This window comes from Oikopleura dioica, chromosome 2 (genome assembly GCF_907165135.1).
Source record: "Oikopleura dioica chromosome 2, OKI2018_I68_1.0, whole genome shotgun sequence".
Lineage (NCBI taxonomy): Eukaryota > Metazoa > Chordata > Appendicularia > Copelata > Oikopleuridae > Oikopleura > Oikopleura dioica.
Window position 1 is genome coordinate 5,055,756 of NC_137292.1, and position 14,329 is coordinate 5,070,084.

Sequence of the window (14,329 nt, forward strand, 5' to 3'; positions counted from 1 at the left end):
TGGGGGGGGTCCTTAAGATTCAGTTTTTTTAGATCCAATGGCTGTTTATGGAAATTCCGCTAGAAATTCTGGAGGGTAAATGATTGAATTACAATTTCGTCATCATGTTCAGCGATTAAAAGATAATTGCTGTGTTATGGAGCCAAGCACGGTACATGCTCGCGAATCGCCACCTACCGGTTTATCTCGCGCGTAAGCGTGCAGCACCATAAAACGAGGAAAAACCGTCGTTGCTTATCAAAACGTTAAAAATAGAGATACTTTATTTTTAATCGAGAGAAAAACGATGAAGGTAATTTTTTACTTTTCGAAATTTTAAGAGACATTCATCCTATTTTCTAGCTTTTTGCACTTGCCGCAACCGCAACGGCTTACAGCTATTCAAGCTACTCTAGCTCCTCCAGTTCTTCCTCCAGCTCCTCTAGCTCCTCCAGCTCCTCTTCTAGCTCGTCTTCTGGCTTCTATACTCCAGACTACACTTGGGGCAACAAAGCCTGCTACCATCATATCACGAACGACACGACGATCACTACCCCCGGTTGGCCCTTCGACTATGGCAACAACCAAGTTTGTGAGTGGGAAATCGACGCTGGCGATGTCTACGGCATCATGATCACTAAACGATCCTTCGATCTCGAGTATCAGTACAATTGCAAGTATGACTCTCTTCTGATCGCGACTCCAGATGATTTCGACTCTGACGGAACACTCATCAACGGCGACATTTACTGCGGCACGAATGAAAACCGAAAACGACGAGATGCGACGAGCGAAGAAGATGCAAGTCAAAAATCATCGCCTACCTATCGACTCGGCGTTGATCCTAATTTCAACATCTATCACGACGGTTTTCCTTCCCACCCCGTTTTCATCCCTGGAGGACAGGCCCGCCTTGCTTTCCAAAGTGATTACTCGGTTTTTCGAGAAGGATTCGAGCTAGACATCCGCGTCATCGAAACCCGACCACCAATCGTCTGCCCTAACAGCGACTGGGTACCAAATTCCTTGCTTACCGCCTGTATCCCAAGAGCTTCGACTGTCGAGTAAGACATTAGCTTTTTATTAAAAGGTCTTTTATTAAAAAATTTAGTTGCGATTCCACCGTGGTCACCATCACCGCTCACGTGAACCATCTTTACGCTAATCTCCCCCGCTATCGATGGGAAGACGCCCGACTCAACATCGGAGACTGCGAAGGAGAGAATGCACCATCCGCAGCTGGCTGGATGACGGAAACATTCGACTTAGGAGAATGCGGCGGGGTCATGACTCAAGCCGCGGAAATCGCCGTCAACTGGAACGCTACCGGCCCCGCTAGCCTCCTCGAGACGGAAGGAATCTTCATTACTTCTCCTCTTGGCTTCAAAGCAGAATGCGTCTACGCAAGCGAAGTGAACCTGAACGCCGACGCGATTCATGTCGACCAATTTTTGAACGAAGTCGAGACCGTTGTTGATACAAGCAACTTCGACGATTACTTCAGATTGATCATCTCTGGCGAACCGGGCGGAGATGAAACTCATGATATCAATATTGGTTAGTTGAATATCTAAGCTTTAAGGACCCCCCCTTAGCTTTCAAAAGGAAATTTCTTAAAATACCATATTTAAAATATGATATTTTTGTTTCAAAAACTTGATTAGAGAAATTTTCGACCAAGAAAAATCATTATTTTTTCAAAATTAGGGCAAATTCGTCAATTTTCGGCGAAAAGTCCAATTTTCAAATGCGATTTTGGGGGTGAAGGAGTCGAGATAGACCCCCAAAAAATCCAGCTTTAGAGTTGTTTTTTGACCCATAGAATTCATTTCCGGGGTCGAAATTTTGAAATTCCTAAATTTTATTTTTCGAAAAAAGCTGACGGGGGATCATTATTTCTTATTTTTTAGTCAGTTATTTATTAATATATTCAGGTGAAATGCTTTACGGAAGAGTCGAGTCTGACCTCGACCTCAGCCCATATCACTACGAATACCAGGTAAACATCAATCAAAGTAGCAAAATGTAAACAAAAACCAAGCTCGTCAAATGCACCGCCTGGAACAACACAGAACACACTGGCGTCTCTCACGAGATCTATCCCTATCACTGCGCTCCCTCGACCGCTGTTGCTTTCGATCCAGTCGACACTGATGGCGGTTCCGGCGACGCTATCGACTTTGAATTCAAGAGTTTCACCTTCGACCAATATGATGACTCCCTCTACGTGACATGCGACATAAAAATCTGCGTCCAAGCCCCATCCGGGGAATTTTTGAATGATAACTGCTTCCGAGGACCTTGTGATGAATAATCACTTTTTGCCCTGACTAAAACTCATCCCTGATCTTATTTCTTGAAAAAAGAAGTTTTCACATTAAATAAATGACAATTATTAACAAGTTGTTTTTTCATGTAGAACATTATCAGTTGCCGCATTATCGTTTACGCAAAACATTGGCGCCACCTCTTGGTGAATTCAGCGGCGCAAGAATCAAACGCTATAAAACATGTGAAAAAATTAGAACTTCATCAAAAATAGAGATAATTTATTTTTCGATAAAATGAAGGTAAGAGTTTCAGATTTTCAAAATTTTTTTCGAGCAAAATCTTTGTTAAGGATATAGCCTGTAAAATTCAACTTTTGTAGCGGCTAAACGCGAGGTCGGATCTTTTTCATTTCAAGTGCAATCCTACCTAAAAATGGACGGAGAATTCAATTTTGGTACTTTTTTAAAATTGTTTACTCGAATTTTTCTCTCTAGAGCGATTTGAAATCTTACGATCGCGATTCCTCGAAAATTTTTCACTAAATCGGTCGAGTTTTTTCGATAGATAGGTTCTTTAGACCTTTATCTACAAAATTGACGGTTCAGTTTTCTCTAAATCCGAAAGAAACCGATTTTACAGCCATTTCCATGAGGCTAACTCAGCGCGCAGAAGCTATGAAAAGCGCTGCGCTCGGTGCTCGCTCTCTCGCCTCCTCTTTTCCGGGAGAGCGTGAGAGTTTTTGCGAGCGCTTTGATTGGCTGCACGCGATAAAGCGCGCAGGGAAGAAAAGCAAGAGCAAGAAAGAGGAGAATACTAGAATGAAAATATGACCGAGTTTGAGAATTTTATTCCCTCAATTTTCTAGCTTTGCATCATGACAACAGAGAACACGGTTTTGTTTTAGCAAATTAGTGGAAAAATTTTGAGAAATCGCGATCGTAAGATTTCAAATCGCTCTAGAGAGAAAAATTCTAGTAAACAATTTTAAAAAAGTACCAAAATTGAATTCTCCGTCCATTTTTAGGTAGGATTGCACTTGAAATGAAAAAGATCCGACCTCGCGTTTAGCCGCTACGAAAGTTGAATTTTACAGGCTATATCCTTAAGGACCCCCCTCAGTCAGCTTTTTTTGAAAAATCAAATTTCGGAATTTAATATTTCTGACCCCGGAAACGGATTCTACGGATCAAAAACGATTCTGAGGCTTCATTTTTTGGGGGTCTATCTCGACTCCTTCACCCTTAAAATCGCTTTTGAAAATTGGGAATTTCGCCGAAAATTGACGAATTTGCCCTAATTTTTGCAAAAATGTTCATTTTTCTTGGTCAAATCTTCGTTTTATCAGGTTTTTGAAGCAAGTCTAATTTCAGGACGCATTAAGAACCAAAAATATGGTGTTTTTAAAATTTCAATTTTCGGAGGAAAAAGCTGACGGGGGGGGGGGTCCCTAATAAATAACACAAAAAATCTCATTTTTTTTCATTTCATTTTTTTTTGCTAGCTTTTTGCCATTCTCGCTGCCTCTGTTTCCGCGAATTGTGGAGGACAGATCACAACTGAGCAGCGAATCTACTCCCCGGGTTGGCCAGGAGACTATGGAGCATTTGAAAGTTGCTTATGGGAAATCGACCTTGGGGACATCTACGGCTTCAACCTCATTCCTCACCATTTTGATGTCGAAAGCTTCGGAACCTGCGGCTGGGACTACTTGATGATCTCTGCCAACGATGACGGCGGCATCTATTGTGGCTACAACTCGGTTGCTCGAAAACGACGCCAAATCGAAGAAATCGCCGGAGTGCAGAAAAAGTCGCCAGCTCCGCGGACCGGCGCGGCAAGTCGATTCGGAGTTTCCACCGCTGGAATGCCCACGTACTTCGTCTCAGGAGGCCAAGCGCAGATCCTGTTTGAGACTGACGATCTTGACTTCTACAGCGGATTTGAAATCGAGATTCAAATCGTTGAGCCACCAACAACAACAGCCGCTTTCACAACAACAACAACGTCGACAACAACTGTTGCACCGATCGACTGTCCAAACAGTGCCTGGGAGCCGAACTCAGCAAACACTGCCTGCTCACCCATCGATTTAACCGTTCAGTAAGTTGAAAACAAAAAAAAATTTCATCAAAATTTGAAAATCTGAAAATTCTTCAATCGAAATTAGGTGCGATTCAACTGAAATCACCATCTCCGCCCACGTCGATCACCTCTACGCAAATCTGCCTTCCACCCTCTACGGCGATGTCCGGCTAAACATAGGAGACTGCACTGGAAACAATGCTCCCGACGCGAACGGATGGATGACTGAAACTTTCAGCTTGGGAACATGCGGCGGCGATGTCACTCAATCCAGCCAAATCAACGTTTCCTGGGACGGACGAGGTCCTCCCGAAGTCATCATGCAAGACGGTGTCTACGTCTCGTCGATTCTTGGCTTCAAAGCCGAGTGCATTTACTCGAGCGAGATCAGCCTCATGGCCGATCCCTTTTCAGTCGATCAGATTGAGTCAACAGCTGCACCAGTAACGAACACGAGCAACTTTGATGATCACTTCGAGTTGAACATCTTCAGCGATAACTTCTTCTCCGTTGAAGCTGCTGGCGTCAATATCGGTAAAGAACGACATCTTTTTTCCCGTTTCCTGAAATATTTTTTCTAGGCGAGACACTTTTTGGTTCCGTCACTTCCAACCTCAATCTTGGTTCCCTATCTTACGATTACCAGGTACAGGAAAACTCAATAATCCCCCCTTATCGCCTTCAGATCACAAAATGCACCGCCTACGACAGCGCCAACATGGATGGACTTAGCTACGACATCCTCGCCGATCACTGCTCTCCCTCCACCGCCGTCGCTTTTGACGACGCTGATCTTGAGGGCGGCTCTGGTGATGACTCAGCAGACTTCTCCTTCACCAGCTTTACGTTCAGCACTGACGATGAAACTCTCCACATTGAGTGCGACGTGAAAATCTGTGTCCGAGGCGCGAACGGCGCTCTTTTGGACTCGTCCTGTCCTACTTCCTGTCTTTAAATTCGTTTCTTGACACTAAGATTTCAAAAAATAAATCAGCATCGAAAGAGATCTCTATCATCGTTAAAAACTGGTCTTCCAGGAATAGGGGTCTTCCAGCAGTAGGGGTCCTCCAGAGGTCCTCCTGGATTCATGTGATGAATATTTATTCAAAATATTTTGATATTTATGAGTCATAGGTAAATTATCTCCATCTTCAATCAGTTCTGTCTTCCACCAGAGAAAAGTCCTCCATCAGGTATGGGAAAAAACTAAAATGCGCGCTGAATAGTCAAAATCGCCGGCCGGGACCACTGACTCCGTCGTGAAATCTGTCAACCTCGGTAAATGACCAAAAGCATGCTTTTGATGAGTGATCCTCAGATAATTTATTTACCCGTAATCTAATGCGCGGTCCAAAAATATACTTTGCGGTTTCGATGCATCTATCTTCCTGGGACCTTAGAATCGACTTGTCTTGGCTCATTCCTAAAAATGAAACTTTTCGGAACAGCTCTTCTCGCGTCTGCGGTTGTCGCTGAGTACGATTACTACGAGGGAGAAAGAGGAAAGAAAAAGGGAGGCAAGGGCAAGAAGCCAGCGAAAAGAGATGCGTGCGGTTGTGATTTGAATCCGAGAAATGCACCTGATGCAGTTCCGACTTGTGTTGACGACAGTAGCAAAAGAAAGGTTATTGATTGGACTTGTGCTGCTACAGGTTTGTTCTTTGAAATCAACAACGACTTGAGCACTAATTCAAGGTCTCGTTGAGCGAACGGAAACAAAATGCAAGCGCCTGAGAAAAAGGACCTTGCTGAACCTTGTGGAGATCTCGGCTGCCGTTGCGCTTCTGAACTCGCTGCTTTTTCTGCGACTGTGTCTGGTTCTGCCATTCAATGCCGTCGGGGAGGCAAGAAGACTCTCTACAAGTTCTTCTGCGATGACGATGGTGATGGCGTTTTCGATCAAGGAGAAGCAAACCAAATCAACCGGGTAAAATGCAAAAATGGCGAGCTCCGAAGAAACAAGTTCACGCTCACCTGCGGCGGCGGCGGCGGCGGTGGTGGCGCTGGAGGTGGTGCTATCACTCAAAATGCTGATGGTACTGGAGGAACTCCACCAGCGATCAAATCATATGTCACTGTCGATGAAAATAGTTCCCCAACAACGATTGGTGTCAACGCGAAAGCAATTGATGCTGATCTTTCTGCGTAAGTAATCCCTTTTTTTCATAGGAAATCAAAAATTTTAGTGATGGTGGTTTCATTGCCGCGGGTTTATCGGTCGCCAACGAGTCCTCAACTGTCCGACAATTCTTCGTCACCAAGATCAAGACCTGCTCCGACAAGACCCAATACACCAATCCTCTGGGAACCATTCTTACTGGCGCGGGAGCAGACTGCGCTCAGAACTTTGACTGGAGCTTCTTAAAAACCGGAAACGCTTGCAACGCTGTAACCGTAAAAGAATCGCTTGACGGAACATACGTTCTCGCAGCTGGTCTTCATCAGTCCACCGGCGTCGCAGGTACTTACAATGGATACGTAGTCAAGCTCGATGCTTCGACTGGATCGATGATCTGGGAATTCGATTACACGACGGATGTGGGAGCGCGCTCTGGATTCGAAACGCTTCATTTGACCTCGGATGGCGGATTTGTTGTCGGAGGATTCATCAATCGAGGAAATTCCGAGTACCCAACCTTCAAGTCTGGTGGTCAAGTCGACGATGGAACTCCTGTTTTGATGAAATTCTCCAACACCATCGCCAGCAGCTCCTCAGTCAGCTCGCCCGAGCCCGACTGGAAATACGTCTGCGATGGATCGAACAAATCTTGCAATCTCAACGATGGTTCGATGAAAAACATGCGCGTTTACACCGATAACGCGGGTGAGAATATCGTTGCCTTGCCAACTTCGAGGAGCATTCTCTGCGTCGTTAGTGCTGCAACTGGCGTGGAAATTGCCTATTCCGGGGACGCAAAGACCAACGGTTTCGTCGGCGATGGCACTGCAAACGACATTGAAGTCGTCATCGACGGCGACGGCGAAGTAGAAGGCTACGTCGTCACCGGTCTAAGAGACAAGAAAATCAGCAGCGATGGTGGAATCACATGCTCTGGTGATGGATGCAAAGTCATCGATGGTTTCATCGCCAAGTACAAACCTGATCTGTCCGGGAAGATTTGGGACACGCTTCTTCCCACTTCTACCTGGCCCGGTGGAATCAATCAATTTGCCGGCACACAGGCTACTTTTGAAAGTTTGGTCTACACGGAGTGCTGGGGAATGGACAAAGTCAAGGATACGAGTGGCAATCATGTCGGCTTCGTAGCTGCTTGTGGAACTGGTATTGAACCTGGCTGTGGAATCCACCCTGGGGTAGGTTTTTCCGTTTTTTTAAGAAAAATAATGATTCAGGCGATCGGAACTGCTTGCACAACGGATCCCCGAACCGCCTGGCGAGGCGCAATCGTAAGATTTGATCTGAACGGAAATCTTGTTTGGTACAGAATGGACTCCTTCAACGCCGGATCGGGAACCTCCGGCGAGTCCGCTTCGGAATACATCTTCCAAGACGCCAATGGCAACATCGTCTCCCTGACCGATGAGGGATTCGGCGGCTTTGGATTTGAAACTCTCGAGCTAGAGAGCTTTTAGATTCGATTCTTTTTTTTTCTGATAAAATGAATAAAATATTCTTGCTGACAATTTTAAAAGCCAGAATTCTTGAATCTTCCGGATCCGGTTAAATCCCCGTTCAAATTAGACTAATTCTGATGATCGGTGTTTATCTGAGTACGCAGGGTTATAAGATTATTGATAATCTCGGCGGGTGATCAGTTTTATCGGATAATTAGCTGATGGTGCTAAGGATGTCTGAAAATGAATACTTAAGGTAAAAGAAAGAACTTTCTTATCTCAAATTGACTTTACTTAGTATCCGAATCAAAGCTCTTCTTCTTATCACTATTTTTGATAACGATTTGGTATGTATATCAAATTTTTCACAAGCAAGATTTTCCATCAGTTTTCTGAGCGATAATTTGGACCAATGAGAAACAAAATTTGTCTGTGTACTTTGGTTGTTGATAAGAATACTCATTTTTTTCGCGAAAAGGTCTCTTATCAGTAAAAACATGCGGGCGAAAGAGGATCGGCGACCGCAGGTGAATTGCAAGCGAATTTGTTCCTCCGATTTTTTTGACAAATCTGCTCTGAGGACGCCACACTCAAGAAAAACGTGATTGAAAATTTTTTCTTGAAAAAATTGGAATTTCTCATTGTTGATTTCTCAAAATTGCGGGAAAGAGAGAGAGCTCGGAGGGTTGATTTTTAATTTGTGGAATGGGAATGTGGAATGGCTCTTTGGCATTTGCGGTGCGCTGAAATGTAAATGTCCTGGATAAAAAGGGACCCTTTCTACAGAGAGTGGACGCTCGCGCCCGCCGGCAAAGTTCTGAATCCGGAATCTACTTTGCGCCCGACGAGCTTTTCATTCTTGTCAGCGCTAGGGTGCCCGGCCTGTTTTGGGAAGAAATAAAGGTTCGTGCTAAAAAGTCTTGAAATTTGCGAAAAAAATCGAAGAAAATATTAAATTTTATTGAGAATTCTCAATTTTTAGTCTTTCAGAAAAGTGGATATTCAAAAGATGGAAAGTTATTTATGGGTTTTCATTTTAATGATTCTTATTTTGTCGATTTTGTCGATTTGTGTCATTTTTGTCAGTTTTGTCAATTTTGTCAGTTTTTGTCAATTTTGTCAATTTTTGTCAATTTTGTCAATTTTTGTCAAATTTGTCAATTTTTGTCAATTTTGTCGAATTTGTCAATTTTGTCGATTTTGTCAATTTTTGTCAATTTTGTCAATTTTTGTCAATTTTTGTCAAACTCTAAGGAGATGCAGAAATCAAGTCAAAATTCATCATTTTAAACCCCGGCGCACCCTAATCGCAAAAGGACCGCGAAAAGAGAGAGAGAGAGTCCCCGCGCGTGCGACTCCACCTACCGACATTATCGTCCGCGCAAAATCATCCTCTTTAGTTTCGCTGCATAAGCGAAAATCCCTGCTCATTAAAAACTTCGTGGTTTTTCAACAATCCTCACAACAATCAAAATAAACGAAAATTAGAAATGTTCCGAGAGATATTTCTGCATTTTCTTCTTTGTCAAAGAGAGATAGCAGCAGCGAACATTTGCCAAGAAGTCGGAAATATTCAAGTTCAAAAAGAAGAAAGAATTTTCATTCAGCGAAGGGTTGAAAAAATGACGTTTTTATAAGAAAATAAAAAAATGGTCCTAAGGGTGTCCACGCCGTTAATTCTATTTTTCATTGTGACGCCCTTAATTGTCTTTCAATTAATCAGCTTCATACCCTTAATAATTGGTACCCTTAATTTTCTTTTGATCAAGCTCTTTATTTGTCTTTTAACGACCCTTGCCCCCTTAAAATCGTTCAAAAAGTCCCCAATTTCGGTTTTCTTATTGCCTTAAATTCTTTATTTCATTGTGACACCCTTATTCAACTCTTAGTTTATTTTCTACATATCCTTAATTTTCTTTTCGACTAGCTTTTTATTTGTTTTTTTACCGACCCTAAGCCGCTTAAAAGCGGTCAATAAGCCCCCAAGTTGACTGCCTTAACCTCACCGATACCCTTAAAAACGCAAAAATCAACCCTAAACAGCCAAAACGCTCAATTCAAAAAATCTCGGAAGACGACTTTTGTTCAATAAGGTAAAAAATATACGTACAGAAAAAAAGCACGGTGGTCCTTAAAATCGCTTAAATAGCTTGTTAGTTTTAAAAATTACACGCTGCGCCCCGTCCAACGTGCTAATAAATGACCAATTCCGCGGCTTCATCAAGTGCCCCGCGCTCTGAAACTTTTTGAAAGTTCAGAAATTCGCACTTGAGATTTTTAAACTTTTGAAAATTTCAAAATTCCGACTTTTGAGTTCTGAAAAATTCGGAAATTTCGGAAATAGAATTTAAGTGGATTAAACTGACCGCGCGGTTAAAAAGTGGAAACTGTCGCTGTCACCCAATCAAAACAATTTATACCAGGGTGGAATCGATAAGATGCTTCAAAAGTAAACGCTCGAAGCTTATTTAGAAACAGCACCAAAGCAGCTCGTTTTTGAAAAAAGAAAAAAACGCCCTTTTCTAAGTAAAATTTAAAAATTTTTCAGAAAAAAAAATAATGAAATAATAAATAATAAAATAATGAAATTTCAAAAATGTGAATTATTAAAAAAAATTCTTAAGGGTGTCGCTTTGTTATTTTCACAAAAGTCTTTAAAATAAAACCAATGGGGATCCCCTTAAGGGATTTTCGGCAGAAAAACTTGAGTATTCGAAAAAAGATCTGTTATGATGGTGATACCCTTAAGAAATTTTCGTTAAATGAGCTAAGATTTTCTTAATTTTAAGTTTGAGAAAATATGATCTGTAAAAATCGTATTTTTAGACAGTGAGCAAGAGTCACTCTTTTTTTCTCGTTTAAAAATTAATCTGCTGACCGCTAGAATTTCTCTGCGTTCGTGAAAAATCTAGCAGACACTTCGTGCGCAAACGCAAAAGACATACCATTTGTCCTTAGCGAGTTAATCTCCATCCGAAAGTCGTTAGCCTTAGAGCTTATCTCGAGTATTTCTCCAGTGCCCCGAAAAAGTACTCATAAATAGATACAGTAATGAAGAAAAAGGAGTTCAGGATAATATTTACCCAATCGAAGCGGGGATTATCGGGAGAAAATTTATTTTACGCGCTAAGGAGGCGCTTTCGGAAATGATATCAAAATAATCAGAATTTTGCGAAATTTCTGACTTCTAAAATTCAGGAAATTCAGTGGAATTACTAGTTAAAAATCGAATTTTCAAAAAAAAATTTGAAATTTTTAGTTTTGATACCCAAAATTTGGACTAAACCAATTTTCGGAAGTGAGTTTTTGATAACCAATAAGATTGCAGTATTTGGCTTACCGGCCAATCAAAACCCTTTCCATAAAAATCTATTCCAAAAATTTGTTCTACCACAAAATTAGACCCAAAATTTGACCCTAAAAATGAACCTTATTTTCAAAAAATTTCGAGTCGAAAAGAGCTATTTCCTTGAGAATGCGCTCCATTCTCTTATCATCGAAGCACAGCGGGAGCGCGCGCTTATCATAGGAATGCGCAACAGCATATCTGAATTCATGTCACATGACATGAATTTGACAATTTTCCGAATTCGCAAAATTTGAAAAAAGACCATCCGCGGTTCATTTTTCTTTCTTGAGCGGCGCCTAGACGCGGCAGCTTTGAATAAATTTAAATCAAGATGGAGCAATTTAGAGCCAATCAGTGGTCGGACACGTAAAATGAGTTGTCATGAAAAAAAAAATTTTTTTGACATAAAAAAGCCATGTCTCAAAAATCTCAAAACTGAGATGAAAAATTCGACTAAAATTTTTTTTCGACTCAAATTTGACAATAATTGTCAATTTTTTTTGAAAATTCGAGCCGACATCCCAAAATTTTTTTCGAAAAATTCTTTGGTCAACTTCCCTTATCAGTTCCAAATCAACTGATAAGCGCCGTGGCCGAAAATCAGATCCACTGAAAATGCGCGGTTTTGGCATTTTGACACGCACGTTTTGTTTCCCGTCAAAAATGCCACCGCGGGTGACCTCCTTAGCGGAACCACTGGAGCTTTAATTTTAGTCTTTTTTAAAATTATTTTTTAGATTTTCTTCAAGCGACGTTTTTCAACTCAATTTCGAAGACGCCGAAATTTGCGAAAAGATTGAAGAATCGCCGGATTATTTAAAAATAGAAAAAGTCGGATGCAAAATTTTTGTATTCGCAAATGAAGGAATGGCGTTTTAAAACTTTAAAGGGCCGAAAAACGGAAGGAGAATTACCGACCTCGCCCGCAAAAGGAAATTGCCACCCCCGAAATTCCGCGCTTGTTGTTTTGCTTCTGAGTTTTCAGCAGGCTTTGCTCTAGAATTAGATATAATCAACAGGTTTCTGAGTCTCCCCCTCATTTTATTGAAATTTGTTAAATATTCAAAAAAATGAATAATTAAAAAAATAATTAAAAAAAGTAATTATTTTAAAAATAATAATTATTTTATTATTAAAGTGATTTTTTATTAGAATTAAATAAATTAAAAAAAATAAAATAAATAATGAATAAATAATAAATAATTTTATAAAATTTTAAATCGCCAAAAAGTCAATTTCAAATTTCCCGCCCAAATTTCTTCGATTGAAATTTCCATTCTTCCGCTTTCCAATTCTGACTTCTCGAGTTATTCCGAATCTCGACTGAGAAGAGCGACATTTGCTGCGCAAAGAAGCAATGATGATTCTGTCGCTTCTGGTCCGGATGAAAAGACTTTGGACTGGGCGGTTTACATAGGAATGGTTCTGGAAAAAGAAATTTCTGGGAAGACAGGGAAAGAAGAAAGAAAGATACTCTTCCGGAAGGGTGTTTTTGTAAAATGAGACAGCTGCCAATCAGACATTGATTGATAAGCGCCCCTAGAATGATTGACGATTTTGAAGATCTTGAAAAACTTTTTTTCTCGAAAAAATATGAGTTTTTCGAAAAAATTTTTCGAGAAAAGTTCCGAATTTTTAAATTCGAGAAATCCTTTGCGGCTTCGAAAATAATAAGAAAAAAGCCGCGCAAATGCGGCTCCTCAAATTATCACTCGAAGCTGCGAGCGGCTTCTTGAATTTTTGCGGAGAATTTTTTCCAGAAATTTTTTTTTCCAGAACCGAAAAAAAGTCGTCTTCGTCTTGGTAATTTTGCCCGTCGGAGCAATTTTCTACTGTGCGTGTCAGGAACGGATCATCCCATTAGAACAGCCCTTCTTCCCTCTGCCCTTTCTTCTTGAGCTAGCTCCTTATCGCATTTCGTAACGGAGCGTAAAAGGAGAGAAAAAACGGTAGCGCAGTCGGGAGAAGCTCGGCTGATCCAATTACTTAGTCCCAAATGCACGCGGCAACGCATGGCATCACCGCTTCCCAGCGCGCTTCGGAGACGACTATTGGAGCTACTGGAAAGGAAAATGGTTGAAATTTCATTTTCAAAAAATTTTAAAATTTTGAAAAAAAAAATTTTTTTTCTGAAAAAAAATTGAAAACCAAAAATAGACGATTTCGCAACAACCTATCACCACCGTCGGCTAACTGTAATTGACTGTAATTGAAGGAAAAACACTGACAAAGCAAAAACAACGTAGGAAGCGGTCGGCTTCGTTCTTCGACTTTCGAGCTTTTTGCAAAAGAATAAATAGCAGGCTCGAAGCGTTCAGAGTCGCTACCAAGTCAAAATCTTAAAGCCAACCGCACAAAAGAGCGCTGCCTAGTTCGTTACTCTTATGACATTTAAATAGTATGCTTGCTTCTTTCTAACAAATAAAGTCCCGAACTATCTCATTTACTGGTTTATTACAGCTTTGATCGTCGAAAATTGAATATTATGAGTCATTATTAATGAATCATTATATAATTTATGAGTCATAATATAATTTATGAGTCATAATTAAATTAATGAGTCAGAAATTATGGCTCTTCATTTATGATTCATAATATGATTTATGACTTAGAGATTGTCGGAAATGCTGAATACGGACTTATGCCGGCGCATCGGCGCACACGAGCAAATATCGTAAACGACCCTCTCCGCGAATCCTCGGCACAACTCGACACTCTGACTTTTGACACTCTGACTTTTGACACTCTGAAACTGAGACACTCAAAAAGAGACTCCTTTTGATACACTCCACCCTTTGATACACTCAACCTAAATACAATCAACTGTAAACTAAATCGTGTTCGACTATGATTAGGCTTAAACAACCAGAGTAGCATTAGGCAACGCCGCCCGGCCATATATCCAGTAAATCAGACTATTTCTATCTGGTGACTTCGTAAAAACAATAATGGTACCCCCAAATTTAGAAATAGAATATAAAATATATCGCCTTAAAATTTACGGTATTCCAAATGCTCTTATTTCTCAAATGAAAGCCCGGTATAAAATTGATTCGAAAGGAAATTCTCGAC

The 14,329-nt window shown here is 41.0% G+C and overlaps 3 protein-coding genes across 3 annotated transcripts; all 3 read left to right on the forward strand.

The window, feature by feature from the left end:
• The first annotated feature begins 225 nt into the window (after positions 1 to 225).
• Positions 226 to 2,375, forward strand: LOC145699209 (uncharacterized). The gene is made up of 5 exons (XM_081776471.1): positions 226 to 292; positions 343 to 1,043; positions 1,091 to 1,536; positions 1,914 to 1,978; positions 2,021 to 2,375. The coding sequence occupies exons 1-5, from the start codon at positions 287 to 289 to the stop codon at positions 2,291 to 2,293; spliced, it is 1,491 nt and encodes a 496-aa protein (XP_081632597.1). The 5' UTR covers positions 226 to 286; the 3' UTR covers positions 2,294 to 2,375.
• A 119-nt stretch (positions 2,376 to 2,494) lies between these two features.
• On the forward strand, positions 2,495 to 5,321 carry LOC145699010 (uncharacterized). The gene is made up of 5 exons (XM_081776254.1): positions 2,495 to 2,549; positions 3,752 to 4,350; positions 4,418 to 4,866; positions 4,914 to 4,978; positions 5,018 to 5,321. The coding sequence occupies exons 1-5, from the start codon at positions 2,544 to 2,546 to the stop codon at positions 5,285 to 5,287; spliced, it is 1,389 nt and encodes a 462-aa protein (XP_081632380.1). The 5' UTR covers positions 2,495 to 2,543; the 3' UTR covers positions 5,288 to 5,321.
• Positions 5,322 to 5,769: 448 nt separating this feature from the next.
• LOC145696727 (uncharacterized) lies at positions 5,770 to 7,971 on the forward strand. Its single transcript, XM_081773811.1, has 4 exons — positions 5,770 to 5,984; positions 6,028 to 6,477; positions 6,519 to 7,647; positions 7,687 to 7,971. The coding sequence occupies exons 2-4, from the start codon at positions 6,053 to 6,055 to the stop codon at positions 7,924 to 7,926; spliced, it is 1,794 nt and encodes a 597-aa protein (XP_081629937.1). The 5' UTR covers positions 5,770 to 5,984; positions 6,028 to 6,052; the 3' UTR covers positions 7,927 to 7,971.
• Positions 7,972 to 14,329: the final 6,358 nt, after the last annotated feature.

Bases quoted from the DNA above. Each gene is read 5' to 3' on its own strand.
- LOC145696727 (XM_081773811.1), top strand. From the start codon at position 6,053: ATGCAAGCGCCTGAGAAAAAGGACCTTGCTGAACCTTGTGGAGATCTC. The intron at 6,478-6,518 runs GTAAGTAATCCC...CAAAAATTTTAG, and splicing joins ATTGATGCTGATCTTTCTGC to TGATGGTGGTTTCATTGCCG. The intron at 7,648-7,686 runs GTAGGTTTTTCC...ATAATGATTCAG, and splicing joins GCTGTGGAATCCACCCTGGG to GCGATCGGAACTGCTTGCAC.
- LOC145699010 (XM_081776254.1), top strand. The intron at 4,351-4,417 runs GTAAGTTGAAAA...AATCGAAATTAG, and splicing joins CCCATCGATTTAACCGTTCA to GTGCGATTCAACTGAAATCA. The intron at 4,867-4,913 runs GTAAAGAACGAC...TATTTTTTCTAG, and splicing joins AGCTGCTGGCGTCAATATCG to GCGAGACACTTTTTGGTTCC.
- LOC145699209 (XM_081776471.1), top strand. The intron at 1,537-1,913 runs GTTAGTTGAATA...TAATATATTCAG, and splicing joins AACTCATGATATCAATATTG to GTGAAATGCTTTACGGAAGA. The intron at 1,979-2,020 runs GTAAACATCAAT...ACAAAAACCAAG, and splicing joins CATATCACTACGAATACCAG to CTCGTCAAATGCACCGCCTG.